Below are 16,302 nucleotides of genomic sequence, written 5' to 3'. Positions count from 1 at the left end.
TTGCTTAAGTCCTACACGATGACGTCACTGGCGGGGGAGGAAATGTTTTGATTGATGACGTCACGGCGTTGTGTTTCCATGGTATATTCACCGTGACCTCCTGTGATCTCGAGGGTCACCAGTCACAACACTTAGGTCTCGTGTGTGTGTGTGTGTGTCCATTCATCTGGTGGTAGTAGTGGTAATGATAATGACAGTATTAATGGTGATGGTAGTAGTGATTGTTTTGGTGATAATAATGGTAATGGTGGTAGTAATGTGGTGGTAGTAGTGGTAGTATTGTTAGTAATAGTGGTGATGTTAGTAATAGTGGTGGTTATTGTGTCTAGGGCAGAGGCAAGGTTATGTTTGGTACACACAAGGAAGGAGTTGCAGGTTGTTTAGTAGCTGAGGGGGAGAGGGGGAGGGGGGTAGTGGAGAAGGGAAGGTGGGGTAGAGTCACGTGTTCGTATTGTGAGTTAAGTGTTCATAAAGTGAGTTAAGTGCTCGTATAGTGAGTCAAGTGTTTGTATAGTGAATTAAGTGTTCATATGGTGTTCGTATAATAAGTCGTGTGTTCGTAAGTCTAGTTTAATGAACGTATAGTTAACCATGTGTTCATATAGTCACAAGTGAGAGTCATGCGGTCATATAACGAGTCCAAATGTTCGTAAAGCGAGTCACATAGACGTATAATAAACCATGTATTCGTATAGCAAATCAAACATTCGTATAATGAGTCGCGTGTTCGTATATTGAGTCAAACATTCGTATATTGAATCAAACATTCATATATTTAATCTAACATTCGTATAGTGAATCAAATGAACTTGTACTGAATTAACATACGAATATTTAGATTATAATTTGATTCGTTGCTTCTTTTCACCTCAAAATTACGTAAACAAATCCACATAAAGTTATAGAAGAAACGACAGCAGTTGTATTATGTTGTGACGGAGCGAGACGAACTGTACCGAGGCTTCCGTCGTGTTGTGTGACGTGGAGGGTCGCTGCCGCCGCTAGTGACCCGCTTACCGCACCAACGTTACGATAATGACACCTCACTTAACGTTATTTTACGGTGTTCGCTATCCCGACTCTGTGTGTGTGTGTGTGTGTGTGTGTGTGTACAGTAAAAATATGTGCATTTGTGTGTGTGTGGATATATGTGTCGTTATGTGCTTGCATTATCGTATTCAAGGGGTTAAATCATCATACTGAAGGGGTTAAATTATTGTACTCAAAGAGGTTAAATCATTATACTCAAAGGGTTAAATTATCGTACTCAAGGGGTTAAATCATCGTACTCATGTGACCATAATTACTATATACCCGTTGTTTATATGTCAACAGGGGGACCAGTTTAAGGGGGGAAGGCTGTGGTAGGTCATGGGGGGTGAGGGGGCTGTGGTAGGTCATAGAGGGGTGAGGGGGGTGGTAGGTCATAGAGGGGTGAGGGGCTGTGGTAATTCATGGGGGTGAGGGGGGTGTGGTAGGTCATGGGGTTTAGGGGGTGTGGTAGGTCATAGAGGGGATGGGTCAGGTGAGGGGGCTGTGGTAGGTCATGGAGGGTGAGGGGCTGTGGTAGGTCATGTGGGGGTGAGGGGGGTGTGGTAGGTTATGGGGGTGAGGGGGGCTGTGGTAGGTCATGGGGTGAAGGGAGTTGTGGTAGGTCATGGGGGGGTGAGGGGGCTGTGGTAGGTCATGGGGGTGAAGGGAGTTGTGGTAGGTCATAGGGGTTAGGGGGCTGTGGTAGGTCATGGAGGGTGAGGGGGCTGTGGTAGGTCATAGGGGGGTGAGGGGGACAGACTGTGACCACCTGTCCCTCACCTGAACACCTGGGGGTTAGATGATGAGTGTAAACAGGTGGTGACTCTATGTTTACCTGTCTGCTTGTGTTTACATGTGTACATTTGCGTGTGTTTGTATACCTGGTAGCGGGTTCGTGTGAGTACTTTCCATACGTGTCCGTGGTGTTGTACGTGTATCTTGGCGTATGTGTGTACTTAGTGTCCGTATATGTGTGTACTTAGCATGCGTATGTGTACCTGTGTGTGCACCTGACCGCCAGATCTATCGTAATCCCCCCCCCCTCCCCCTCCCCCTCCCCCCTCCACCACCAGAAAGTGTGAAATCTGGAAATGATGGTGGGAGGGAGAGAGGGAGTCAGGGAGGGATGCAAGCCAGGCGAGGAGGAGGGGCTGACCACTACCACCATCACAACAACATGGTACCTAATATCGCATATCTTCTCCCATACATTCCCCAATATCGTTTAATTTTAACCCAAACTATCGTATTTTACACTGAGTATCGCCCATGTGGTGTTTTGTGGGCGTTTAGGGTGTGTACGGAGGGCGTAGATGATTATAAACCACCCGGGTGTTGACTTCTGTTTGGGCGCCAGAGGGAGGGAGGGAGGGAGTGACGCGAGGTGTGAGTTGCCAGCGAGAGTTATTATGGTATGTGAATGTTCATCAGTGTTCATTCATTTTATGTTTGTGTGGGTTTTTTCGTCCTAATGTGAATGTTATTTTAAGTTTGTTCGTTTGGGTTTGAATGTATTTTTTTACGTATAAATATTTTCCTTAAAATAGAACATTAATGCTGTATTTTTAGTCAATGTTGAATGTTTATTATTATTATTTTGTTTATTATTATTGTTTTCTTTATTATTATTATTATCATCATTACTAAACGTGTTATATATGACAGGTGTATGTGTGTTAGTTTTGTAATAATAATGATAGTTATTATGTAATTGGCTCGTTACAGTAGATCTATTACATGACTTAGCATCGAGGAACAGGTTAGGTGGAGGGTGAAGGAGGAGCTCAGAGAGTGAAGGTCGAGGAGGAGGTGGGCAGCACATCACTAGCCTCGAGTCTTATAAGGGAAAAAATCACAAGTTCGTTTATAATGCAAACAATTTATATTTTTTTTGTTAGGTTGTTTAAATTTTATGGATCACCTGAAGAATATGCACCCCAGTTTATTTAACCTGAAGATTAATCACCCTAGCACTAACTAACCTAACTGAACACTAACCTAACACTAACCTAACTTAACACTAACCTAACACTAATCTAACTTAACACTAACCTAACACTAACCTAACTGAACACTAACCTAACACAACACTAACCTAACACTAACCTAACTTAACCTCATCCCCCCAAATAGTGTTAGGGTGGTTAATCTTCAGGTGAAATAAGCTGGGGTGGTGATTCTTCAGGTGATGCAATATGATTATAAGCGTATGTTATTATTTTATATATTTTGTCCTATTTTATGCTTTAGCTGTTCAGTAATGGTCTAAGTTATATCATCTTGGTATATTTGTTTTATCTATCATGTAAAATTTTCTACTCGTTCATATATTCAATGTTATTTATCTTTTAACTGTTAAGTGGTTCTGAGTTACAGTCAGTGGTCATACGAAGCAGCGAGACTGGGTTTAGATCTAGTGAATGGATGAATTAACTGGTGGTTGACTGGTGAAGATGGTCTTGATTCATAAAAGTGTGAGGCTTCGAATCTCTCTGGCATGTAGAGGTGATTTTTGAGCCGTTTAAATGATTCATTATTTGTGAGGTAATGGACAAGATTAGTTAAAAAAAATAAGGAAAAAAATGCTGATTAGTGTCCATTGTGAACTGGTATCTGTGAGGGAGGGTGAGGGAGGTGGAGGGAGTAGCGAGGCAGATGTGAGGGTGAGTGAGGGAGGGAGCAGGGAGGATTCAGATTCGGAACGCTCACGACCAAACGCTCCCTCGCTCAGTAACCACCCAGCCGCGAGGGAGGATGCACGCATGCGCTCCTTCGTCACCTTCCGCTAACACACACTCACGGAACACTTGACACTGAATTCTCTTGTGTTGTGATGGATATACAGTGGTAGTGTGTGGTGTGGTGGAGGGTTGAGGAGGTGTGTTGAGTGCGTGGGGGGCGGGGATTATTGGTGGTTAAACAGTTGAAATTGAAAGAAAAAAATTTGGTGTGGGAGTGACTGACTAACTAACAGACTCACTTCTCTTCAGATCTCCTACTCCCATTCTCACCGTCGGGCTGGCGTCACTCTGACTGTCGGGGGAGGAGACCAACACACACACGCACGCACACTTGAGATTCAACGAAACGTCTATATTTTACGGAATTTTTCTAAGATGGTGCGGGCAAGTATTCCTTATGAAGAAACCACGAAACTTGACCCGTTGGAACACCCGGTACTGTAAAGTATGAAAACAATTGAAAACGTTTAGAAAAAATACATTGAGTGTGTTAGACGTAAGTGAATAAAAGATAAATGAAAGAAAATAAAATAAACGTTGATGTGAACTAAATAACAAAGGCACCAAAACTAAAAAAATCACATTAGATAGAACAAAACTAGTGAAAAATAGAGTTAATTGGAAGAGACATCATCAAAACACTACAGAGAGATAGAGATAAGAGAAGACCTTTGTTATCTCTTGTTCGTCGTGAGAGAGAGATTCAAGGACACACCACACGACCACCATGCCTTCAGGAGAGGTGATTACAGTGTCCCCGCCCACGTCTAGCGGTGTGGGCGTGGTGGGCGGGGAGGAGGACAAGAAGGCAGTGTATAATGATGAAGAGTATGATGAAGACTTGGCCCAGCTAGACATGTTACTTCACTATGTCAACAACCTGTCTGCCTCCCTCGAGTTTCTGGCCTGGGAGAACAAACGTAAGCTTGTCTTGTGTCTGTATGAGTGTCTTGCTGTGTCTGTATGAGTGTCTTGCTGTGTCTGTATGAGTGTCTTGTGTCTGTATGAGTGTCTTGTGTCTGTATGAGTGTCTTGTGTCTGTATGAGTGTCTTGTGTCTGTATGAGTGTCTTGCTGTGTCTGTATGAGTGTCTTGCTGTGTCTGTATGAGTGTCTTGCTGTGTCTGTATGAGTGTCTTGCTGTGTCTGTATGAGTGTCTTGCTGTGTCTGTATGAGTGTCTTGCTGTGTCTGTATGAGTGTCTTGCTGTGTCTGTATGAGTGTCTTGCTGTGTCTGTATGAGTGTCTTGCTGTGTCTGTATGAGTGTCTTGCTGTGTCTGTATGAGTGTCTTGTGTCTGTATGGTAGTTGGTCGTTCTGCTTTGCGTATGGCTGGGAGAAAGAACATTATGATTCCCTCAGTCTGTCTCGTTTGTGTGTGTATGTATGTATGTGTGTATGTGTGTGTGTATGTATGTATGTATGTATGTATGTATGTATGTATGTATGTGTGCGTGTGCGTGTGTGTGTGAAGGTCGTTTATTTATGTAGTACGGAGGCCATGGCGTACCCAGATCGGTAACCTCAGATAATAAATAAAGTTAGAGACAGACAGAAAGAACTTATGGTAATGCCCAATACAGTACTACTAAAGGCAACGCTGCATGTTCCTCCTGTCTTGGATCATTTGTAACGCTGCATATATGGCTAGGTCAACAGGGTATGTCTGTTGGTGTCTGTATGTCTGTCATGGGCAAGGGAGTAGACTGTGTCATTTTAAATATACAAATTATGTGTTTTCTTCCTATATTTTCTTAGCTGTGTTTTTTATACCGGGGGGACAAGTTGATAATTGTAGCGGGAAATAATTAGCGTCAACTGGTTTGTTTGTTGTTGTCTTTGTGGAAGAGTTAGGAGGTGAGTTTGGCATTTTAAGTCGGTATTATTGGCCCTTGCTTGGTAGGGGAATGTTGCTATATGACGGTCACTTGAGACTACTTCAGCCAAGGGTGTGCGTGTGTGTAGGAGTGTGTGTGTGTGTTCGTGTTCTTGGCCACGCTAGTGCATGAAGGAACAATGAACTTGAGCCAGATTCACCACCGCCGCCCACATCCAACCACCCATCCACCCCACCACCCAGTCCACTACAACGCCGTCCCCCGCCCATCACCTTCACCCCTGTCCACCCACCGCCCACAGTCCTCCACTACATCCCCACCCACCACTATAACCCCACCCACCTCACCACCTACAGTCCACCACACACCCACCCTCCGCCCCCACTACTCCCCCGGCCCCACACACGACAGTCTCACTACGATATTAACCCCATTTTGTCCATCTTTGTGACGATATACGAGGGAGTCACGGGAGACGCTTTCTTACGACAACACTGAAGGTCCACAGTTTATCGTGAGAATGTTCGAGAATCTTATTTTAACCTTGAACTAAAAAAATTCTCTTAAGATGGAATTGTTATCTATGGGTTATTTTTGCCGTAAGATTAACCACTCGAACGTAAACTTAACCTAACTTAATCTATACACCACTTCAAACCTAATTCACCCTAACTTAATCTAGCTTATTTTATCCTAAGATTAACCACCTCAGCCTTAACCAAACCAAACTTAACCTAACCATCCCAAGAATTAATTAGAAAGAGTTAATATCATCAGGTGAAATAAAACTATGTGTGAGGGGGGGGGGGGTGTCAAATCTTCAGGTGATCCGATAAAATAACTTAGATAAAAGATTACTACTGACAGGGCATCGAAATTGCACATACGAGATACAATGCGGACATGTGTGTGTGTGTGTGTGTGTGTGTGTTGCTGATAAATCGATCCTTGAGCGACTAGCGGGTATTGTGTGGAGCTGACTGCGGCGTACCTCAGGGTAAACTACTTAGCCTTCACTGATTGGTTGTGATAATTACGTCATTCAATGTGATGTCTGTGTGGATGATTGGAATAGGAAGGTAAATAGAGGAAATTGAAATGATGATGTATGAATGATAATAATAATATCAAAACAAATAAGGTAGTTTTATAACAATAATGATAATACTACAGATAATAACATAATAATAATGATGCCAATAATAATGATAATAATAATTCAGGATACGATTATGAAGCTTAACAAACAAGATGAAAATAAAAGTATAATACTTAAATAATTATCTCGTACAGAAGTTAAATAATAAGTTTGTGATAATAATCCTGGCAATAACTTGGTGGTAATACTAATGGACAAGACTGACGAGTATAATAGTGTTGGTAATAGCAGTTTTATTATAGGCTATTATGGTGTCCGAGTACAGGTTATATAATGTAAAGAGTAAGATAAATAATTAGTGGAAGTAATTGGCTTACCTGTGTATAAGAGATCAACTGAACTTTAGACACCCCAGTTTATTTCACCTGAAGATTAAACACCCTGACCTAACAGAAAATTTAACCTAACAAACCTAACTTAACCTAATCTAATCTAATACAAACTTACTTAATCTAATCAAAACTTAATCTAACCTAACCTTAAGCTAACCTAACCTAAACCTAACTTAACCTAATCCCTCCAGGTAGCGTCAAGGTGTTTAATCATCAGGTGAAATAAAGCTAGGGTGTCTAATCCTCAGGTGATGCACGTGAGGGAGTGTGTGTGTGTGTGTGTGTGTGTGTGTGTAATGTGAGATGTGCTTGGGGAGAGGGGGGGGTTGAGGGTTCAGAGTGGGCAGGTAATTAAGAATCTATTTTTGGATGAGTGTCTGTCTGTCTACTTAACGAAGGGCATGTGTGTGTGTGTATGGTTCATGTGATGTATGTGTGTGTAGTGTGTATGGTTCATGTGGTGTATGTGTGTGTATGTGTATGGTTCATGTGGTGTATGTGTGTGTATGTGTATGGTTCGTGTGGTGTACAGTATGTGTGTGTAGTGTGTATGGTTCATGTGATGTGTGTGTGTAGTGTGTATGGTTCATGGTGTATGTGTGTGTAGTGTGTATGGTCTATGTGGTGTATGTGTGTGTAGTGTGTATGGTTCATGTGATGTATGTGTGTAGTGTATGGTTCATGTGGTGTATGTGTAGTGTGTATGGTTCATGTGGTGTATGTGTGTGTAGTGTGTATGGTTCATGTGGATGTATGTGTGTGTATGTGTGTGTGGTATGTGTGTGTGTAGTGTGTATGGTTCATGTGTGTGTGTGTGTGTAGTGTGTATGGTTCATGTGATGTATGTGTAGTGTGTATGGTTCAGTGGTGTATGTGTGTGTGTAAGGTCGTGTGGTGTATGTGTGTGTGTGTATGGTTCATGTGATGTATGTGTGTGTAGTGTGTATGGTTCATGTGATGTATGTGTAGTGTGTATGGTTCTGATGTATGTGTAGTGTGTATGGTTCATGTGGTGTATGTGTGTGTAGTGTGTATGGTTCTGTGATGTATGTGTGTGTAGTGTGTATGGTTCATGTGATGTATGTGTGTGTAGTGTGTATGGTCTGTGTGGTGTATGTGTTGTGTGTGTATGGTTCATGTGATGTATGTGTGTGTAGTGTGTATGTCTATGTGTGATGGTGTGTGTAGTGTGTATGGTTCATGTGATGTATGTGTGTGTAGTGTATGGTTCATGTGATGTATGTGTGTAGTGTGTATGGTTCATATGATGTATGTGTGTAGTGTGTATGGTCATGTGATGTATGTGTGTGTAGTGTGTATGGTCTGTGATGTATGTGTGTGTAGTGTGTGTATGGTTCTGTGTGGTGTATGTATGTGTGTGTGTGTATGGTTCATGTGATGTATGTGTGTGTAGTGTGTATGGTTCATGTGATGTATGTGTGTGTGTAGTGTGTATGGTCTGTGTGTGGTGTACAGTATGTGTGTGTAGTGTGTATGGTTCATGTGATGTATGTTGTGTGTGTAGTGTGTATGTCTATGATGTATGTGTGTGTAGTGTGTATGGTCTATGTGATGTATGTGTGTGTAGTGTGTATGGTTCTGTGTGGTGTACAGTATGTGTGTGTAGTGTATGGTTCATGTGATGTATGTGTGTGTAGTGTGTATGGTCTATGTGATGTGTGTGTGTAGTGTGTATGGTTCGTGTGTAGTATGTGTGTGTAGTGTGTATGGTTCATGTGATGTATGTGTGTGTAGTGTGTATGGTCCATGTGATGTATGTGTGTGTAGTGTGTATGGTTCATGTGATGTATGTGTGTAGTGTGTATGGTTCATGTGATGTATGTGTGTGTAGTGTGTATGGTTCATGTGATGTATGTGTGTGTAGTGTGTATGGTTCATGTGATGTATGTGTGTGTGTAGTGTGTATGGTTCATGTGGTGTGTGTGTGTATGGTTCATGTGATGTATGTGTGTAGTGTGTATGGTTCGTGTGATGTATGTGTGTGTGTGTATGGTTCATGTGGTGTATGTGTGTAGATGGTCATGTGATGTATGTGTGTAGTGTATGGTTCATGTGATGTATGTGTGTGTAGTGTGTATGGTTCATGTGATGTATGTGTGTGTGTAGTGTGTATGGTTTATGTGATGTATGTGTGTGTAGTGTGTATGGTTCATGTGATGTATGTGTGTAGTGTGTATGGTTCATGTGATGTATGTGTGTGTAGTGTGTATGGTTCATGTGATGTATGTGTGTATGTGTGTATGGTCATGTGGTGTATGTGTGTGTATGTGTATGGTTCATGTGGTGTATGTGTGTGTAGTGTGTATGGTTCGTGTGGTGTACAGTATGTGTGTGTAGTGTGTAGTGTGTATGTTCATGTGAGTGCAGGCAGCGAGCGTTCTTGTAGCGGTGTTGGGTGCGTGTTGTAAGGTGACATCCAGTCGTTTTTGTAAGCGTTGTTATTATGTTCTACCTACAGTCTGTTGGACCTGTTCAGTGGTTCTAGGTTCTGAGAGTACACCCCTCTCCTCTCCCTTCCTCCTCCTTCCTCCTCCCTCTCCCTTCTCCCTTCCTCCTCCTCCTCCTCCCTCCTAACTCCCTCCTCCCTCCCTCCCTCCTCCCCCACCCCACAGGTAAAATAAACTGGGGGTATATTCTTCAGGTGATCCTACAGGGCCTGCAACATTCTTCACTTCAATATCCTGATCTCTGGGGGTCTGATAAATACCTTTTTATAACCTTTTGTACTACTGATCACAGGATGAGTATGGGGTGCACATTTAACTAGGTCCCAGGATGTGTATGGGGTGCACAGTAAACTAGCTAGCTCCCAGGATGAGTATGGGGTGCACAGTAAACTAGCTAGCTCCCAGGATGCGTATAGTTGCACACAATAACGCTTGGTGTACCTGTACCTGGAGCGTATTTGCGTTGGTCTTACGGATGTACGCACCTGGCCCGTCTGACGTCATGGTTCCTCGTCACGGTTGGTGGGTGTGTGTGCGTGTGTGTGCGCCCCGGGCTATAGCAGTGTGAGTCATCAGCGGGTATGGCGGCGAAAGAAAGTGTACATTTATTATTTCACCTCTTGTGTGGTGAGACGTTGACCCGTGTAGGCTCTATCACCACCACTACCACTCATCCCACCAACTCGCTACTACTTCCAACACCACTCCAACACCAGCACACCACTACCACCATCCCCACCCCCAATACTACCTCCAACACCACCCAACACACAACTGCACTCCAACACCAGCACCACCACTACGCCTAACATCTGAAACTCAGCCCAACACAATTCGGATCACCTGAAGATTAAACACCCCAGCCTATTTCACCTGAGGATAGTGAAGTTAAGTTAGATTAGGTTAGGTTGAAGTTAATGGGCTGGGGTGTTTGGAAGGTAAGGGGGTAGGGGGTGTAAGGGGGTAGGGGAGTAACGGGGTAGGGGTGTAAGGTACAGGGGGGCTAGGGTGACAAGGAATGACTCAGGGCAGGAAATTCCGGCATATAACGAGCATGAACCTCCAGCCCACAAGGACGTCTGGTAGGTTAGGTTAGGTTAGGGAGGAGGGGGTGGGAGGGGAAGGGAGGGGTAGAGGAGGAGAGTGAGAGAGGATGGGAAGTGAGGGAGGGGGGGTAGCTGAGGGAGAGGGAGGAGGTTGGAAGAGGGAGGAGGTGTTAGGTGGAGGGAGGGAGGAGGTTGGAGTTGGGAGAGGAGGAGGTTAGGTGAGGAGAGGGAGGAGGGGGAGAGGGAGGAGGAGGTGAGGAGAGGGAGGGAGTGTTGGAGTTGGGAGAGGGAGGAGTGTTAGGTGAGGGGAGGGAGGAGTGTTGGGAGAGGGAGGAGTGTTAGGTGAGGGTGGATCAAGGTAGGTAGGTTGAGGCAGGTTACAATGGGTGACGTAATCTGCTTTGTTCATTGTACGATGTCCGGTGTAAACTATTATTATTATTATTATTATTATTAATATTATTATTATTATTATTATTATTGTTGTTGTTGTTGTTGTTGTTATTTATATTATTATTATTTTTATTATTATTTTTATTATTATTATTATTATTATTATTATTATTATTATTATTATTATATTATTGTTATTGTTATTATTTTTGCGTCTTTTATTTTCGTGTGTGTGTGTGTGTGTAATTAATCGCTATCCCTATAATATAATTAATTAGTAATCGATACCCTAGACCTCATCTCACCTGCCAATTAATTAGGAGTTCCGGATCACCTGCAGATTAAGCGCCCCCAAGCTTTTATACGCCTGAGGATTAACCTTAACCCACCCTAATTCTTCCTGGGGAGGAATTAGGTCAGGTTAGTTTAAAGTTACGGTAGATTAGGTTAGATTAGCGTTAGGTTAGGTTAGTTTAAAGTAAGACTGGTTTAGTTAGATTAGCGTTAGGTTAAGTAAGGTTAGACGAGGGTTAGGTTAGATTAGCATTAGGTTAAGTAAGGTTAGATTAGGTTAGATTAAGCAAGATAATTAGGATGGTTAATCTTCAGGTTCATATAAAATGTTCCAGCGTGTAATGTGTTCAGTGGGGGTGTAACAGTGATCTCTGCTTGTGAAGCCCTGGGGGGTGGCTAATCGGCGTAGTGGGGGGGGCTATGGGGTGGGGAGTTGATTGGAATGGGTGGTGGTTGGGGGATGGGGGAGTTGATGGGAAGGGGTGGGGAGGTGATGGGATGGGGAGTTGATGGTGATGAGGTGTTAGGATGGGGAGGTGATGGTTGGAGTTGATAGGAAGGAGTGATGGGATGGGGTGGAGAAGGTGATAGGAAGGGGTGGAGGTGATGGAGGGGTTCTAGTTAAGACTGAGCACTGGGGCTTGGTAAGGATGGTGATAGTGTAAGATGAGGCCTCCACACTGGTGTCTGGTGACGCCACGCTACTGTACCTCCTGTTACTGAGAGAGAGAGAGAGAGAGAGAGAGAGAGAGAGAGAGAGAGAGAGAGAGAGAGAGAGAGAGAGATTGTCCCATTCCATCTTGGCGAGTAACCCTTGATCGACTCCTTTACACCTACAGTACCCACAAAGACAGATCTACAAACACCTACAAATTAAACAAACTGTAAAGAAGAAGCACAACAACAACAACATAAACCAACAACAACAAAAATAACAACAACAGCAAGACGAATACATGAATGACTAATTTATCTTCCCACTACAAAGTAACCAACTCAACCCAACCCAACCTAACCCAACCCAACTAACCTAACCCACACAGTTTGAATAATACAGACACAAATAAACAGTGGGTAGTTATCATGTCTATACTGAGTTGTGACGCACCAGTTATTGAAATATTAGATAGACTGTGAGGTGGAGGGGGGGTGGTGAGGGGTGGTGGTGGTGAGGGGTGGTGGTGAGGGGTGGTGGTGAGGGTGTGGTGGGGTGGTGAGGGGTGGTGAGGGGGTGGTGGTGGGGGGTGGTGGAGGGGTGGTGGGGGGGTGGTGGGAGGTGGTGGGGGGGTGGTGGGTGAGGTGGTGAGTGGGTGGTGGTGGGGTGAGGGGTGTGGTGGTGTGGGGTGGTGAGGGGTGTGGTGGTGAGGTGGGAGTGGGTGGTGGTGGGGTGGGGGTGGTGGTGGTGGGAGGGGTGGTGGTGGTGGTGAGGGTGTGGTGGTGGGGGGGGTGGTGGTGGTGGGGGTGTGGTGGTGGTGAGGGGTGGGTGGTGGTGGGGAGGGTGAGGTGGTGGAGTGGTGGTGGTGGTGGTGAGGTGTGGTGGTGGTGAGGGTGTGGTGGTGGTGGTGAGGGGTGTGGTGGTGTGGTGGAGGTGTGGTGGTGATGGTGAGGTGTGATGGGGATGGTGATTTTGGTATGTATAGTCAACACACACACACACACACACACGGGGGTAAATAAATATAAAATCTTCAAGTCATGCCATGTGGAAATATTTTTGTTGTGTCTACATGACGTGTGTGTGTGTGTGTGTGTGTGTTAGACACTGGACTTAACATTATATTCAAGGTTAGGATATATGTGTACATACCATGTGCGCATGTGTCTCTATACATGTGGATCTTCTAGTGTAAACAAGACAGTTAGGTGCTGCTGCGTTACGTGTACCGTGTGTGTGTGTGTGTGTGTGTGTCCGTACAATATGTACACACAAGATAATGGTTGTGTTTATAATTTTATTTTATGTTTTATTATTTATGACAGATATGCTTAAAACTGTCAAGGGTTTAAAATCGTACTCAAGAGGCTTAAATCGTACTCATGGGGTTTAATCGTACTCATGGGGTTTAAATCGTACTCATGGGGTTTAAATCGTACCCAAGGTGTTAAAATCGTTCTCAAGAGGTTTAAAATCGTACCGAGTGTTAAATCGTACCCAAGGTGTTAAAATCGTACTCAAGAGGTTTAAAATCGTACTCAAGTGGTTTAGACTCGAGATAACACTTGGAAGCAGGACTCATGACGCCGGTGGGTGAGATAAGGTTAACACGACGGCTATTGTTATCGTGATCACCACGTCATCTTTTATCTCGTGTTATCTTGGTGATGCATCCTATTGAGGTGAGGTTACGTCACCATTCACACCTGTGGGGGCTGTTGAAGTCACCATTAGTCACCATCTCTGACCACCATTTCGCCCTCCTCTCTTGGTACCCTACCCTCCTCTTCCTCCTCTCTGGTCTTCTTCCTCTCTGGTTCTCTTCTTTCTCCTTCGTTGATTCTACTGCTCCTCTTCCTCCCCTCCTCCCTTCCCCCTCCCTTCCCCTCCTCCCTTCCCCTCCTTCTCTCTGGTCCTCTTCTCCCCCCCTCCTCCCTCCCCCGGTGAGTGGGTGAGACAGGACGAGATATAATTATGTGTTAGTGTACTCGACTGTCCTGGCCGCTGATTGGTGGCATCCGTCTGACGTATGACCTTCCTAACCCATGACGTCATAGATGACCCTCTGTGGCCCTGCTCATTCCCGTCACCCCCAACACCTTCTACTCCCTCCACTACTACCCTCCACCACTCCTCTCACCACTACCTCCACCACTACCCTCACCTACCCTCCTCCATCACTCCCCTCCCTACCCTCCACCCTCCCTCCTACACAGTGATGGGAGTATTGAACGGCTCCTGCTCGGTCACTCCACTGCCCTCAGGTGGGCCATAACGTGCCTTAGCTAGCCACACCTACGCCCACACCACACCTACGCCCACACACATACAGTACGCTTAAAATTACCCCACATACATGCTAGATCCACCTCTTACGCCCATATGTTCACACACACACACACACACACACACACACACACACACACACACACACACCTCTGTTTGTGTTTGGAACCACCCACTTACATAGAGCCCAACCCACAACCACCCCCATGACTCGACAAAGTCACGCCGCCCGCCCGCCCGCTCCTCTCCTTCAGTGGTCTTAGAGATGGTGGTAGTTGTGATGGTGGTTGTCGAGAGGGGTAATTGTAGTAGATGATGGTGGTAGTTGTGGTAGATGGTGATGTTTGTCAAGATGATAGTAGTTGTGGTAGACCATGATGGTGGTAGTCGTCGAGGTGGTGATAGTGGTCAGGAAGGAGGGTGGTAGTTGTGCGTGACTTGTCGTAATAGTTGTTGTCGTAATAGTTGTTGTCGTAACTACAATAGGAGGTAAGATAACAGCTTCCTAATCAGTGGCTAAGATTTGGTTGGGTTATCTGTCTTGATGATCTCCTCCTCCTCTTCTTCTTTCTTCCTCTTCTTCATCCTCCTCTTCCTCCTCCTCCTCCTTCTTTATCGCCTGTTTTTCCTCTCTTCCTTCTTTTCGTCTTCCTTGTTTACTCCTACCTCATTCATCACTGTTTGGGGGATGAAGACAGACAGATAAACGGTGATTTCTCTTCTTCTTCTTTTTCTTCTTCTTCTTCTTCTTTCTTCTTCTTCTTCTTCTTTCTTCTTCTTCTTCTTCTTCTTCTTCTTCTTTTCTTCTTCTTCTTCCTCTTCTTCTTCTTCTTCTTCTTCTTCTCCTCCTCGTTCATCAGTACAAATAACAGTAGTGAGGACAGACAGACAGTGAGTCACTCTGTCTGATGAATATGAATGACTATCTCTCTCTCTCTCTCTCTCTCTTCTCTCTCTCTCCCTCAGACACTGCCAAGGATGTGTTAAGGATGTGTAGGATGGTCCCAGACTCTCATCCTACTGGCAGACTAAGGCTACGCATTTAATTCATTCTAATAATTAATCCCTACACGAGGGAACTCACGTAGCGCGTCACTTAAAAGGTCTGTGAATGGCCTAGAAATTAACGATACAACACACTAATTGTCCAGTTAGGGAGGAGGAGGGAGGTAGGGAGGGGGAGTGAGGAGGTAGGGAGGGGGAGAGGAGGGGAGGAGGGGAGAGGGGAGGAGGTAAGGAGGGGGAGAGTGAGGGAGGTAAGGAGGGGGGAGAGTGAGGGAGGTAGGGAGGGGAGAGTAAAGGGGTAGGGGAGAGCGAGAAGGTAGTGGAGGAGGAGAGATAAGGAGGGAGTAAGAAGGAGTGAGGAAGGAAGGGAAGAAAGAGGGGATAAGGAAGGAAGGAGGAGGTAGGAAGGAAAGGAGGGTCAGAGTAAAGATGGGGGTAAAGACACACATTATCATATCAGTTAGATTGTAATATACCGCCTCCCTCCTCCCCTGACTGACCTTCCGCCCTGGCCTAATTTTACACACACACACACACACACACACACACATACACACACACACACACACACACACACGGCGATTTGATTAACCTTGTCGTAGAATCTGAAATTGTGTGCGTGTTAGTGTTTGTGTGTGTGTGTGTGTGTGTGTGTGTGTGTGTGTGTGTGTGTGTGTGATACAGCCCCACGTGTGCATTACATTGGTGAAGATAACATACCATAAGAATCTCTCTATTATATCGTAGCTTAAGTGAACCAATCAGATCAATCCTTACAATGGTAAAAAATTTCAAACCTTGATTGTGATTGGCTGAGAGTATGAGAATAACCCCCCGAACCAGGATGCAGCCGTTCAATAAATTACCTTCAGGAATGGTTTGACTCATCATAACGATCCAATTGGGCAGTTGGGCACGGCTGATGGCTGATGTGGGTATATATTGGTATGGAATGTCGATGAGAGGGGTGAGGGGGATTTAGAGAGGGAGGGGTGAGGGGGATTTAGAGAGGGAGGGGAAAGGTGGGTGGTAATAATTCTAGTAAAAATGAGAT

The 16,302-nt window shown here is 44.7% G+C and overlaps 1 protein-coding gene across 5 annotated transcripts in view; it reads left to right on the top strand.

Moving 5' to 3' along the window:
* LOC121860490 (pleckstrin homology domain-containing family G member 1-like) overlaps positions 1–16,302 on the top strand; it is a 163,546-nt gene that overhangs the window by 64,939 nt on the left and 82,305 nt on the right. For 2 of the 5 annotated variants that reach the window (XM_042357650.1, XM_042357648.1), the window contains exon 1: positions 3,757–4,693. The exons of 2 other annotated variants lie outside the window; for them this stretch is intronic. In XM_042357650.1, coding sequence (XP_042213584.1) covers positions 4,501–4,693 — 193 coding nt within the window. In that variant the 5' untranslated portion in view covers positions 3,757–4,500. Of the gene's footprint in view, positions 1–3,756; positions 4,694–16,302 lie in introns of those variants that run through there. One more of the 5 variants, XM_042357651.1, reaches the window with a different exon arrangement.

The sequence above is a fragment of the Homarus americanus genome, unplaced genomic scaffold (genome assembly GCF_018991925.1).
Source record: "Homarus americanus isolate GMGI-L3 unplaced genomic scaffold, GMGI_Hamer_2.0 scaffold22232, whole genome shotgun sequence".
NCBI lineage: Eukaryota > Metazoa > Arthropoda > Malacostraca > Decapoda > Nephropidae > Homarus > Homarus americanus.
Note: the sequence above shows the minus strand (reverse complement) of the source record. Positions and strands in the feature narration are given on the sequence as shown.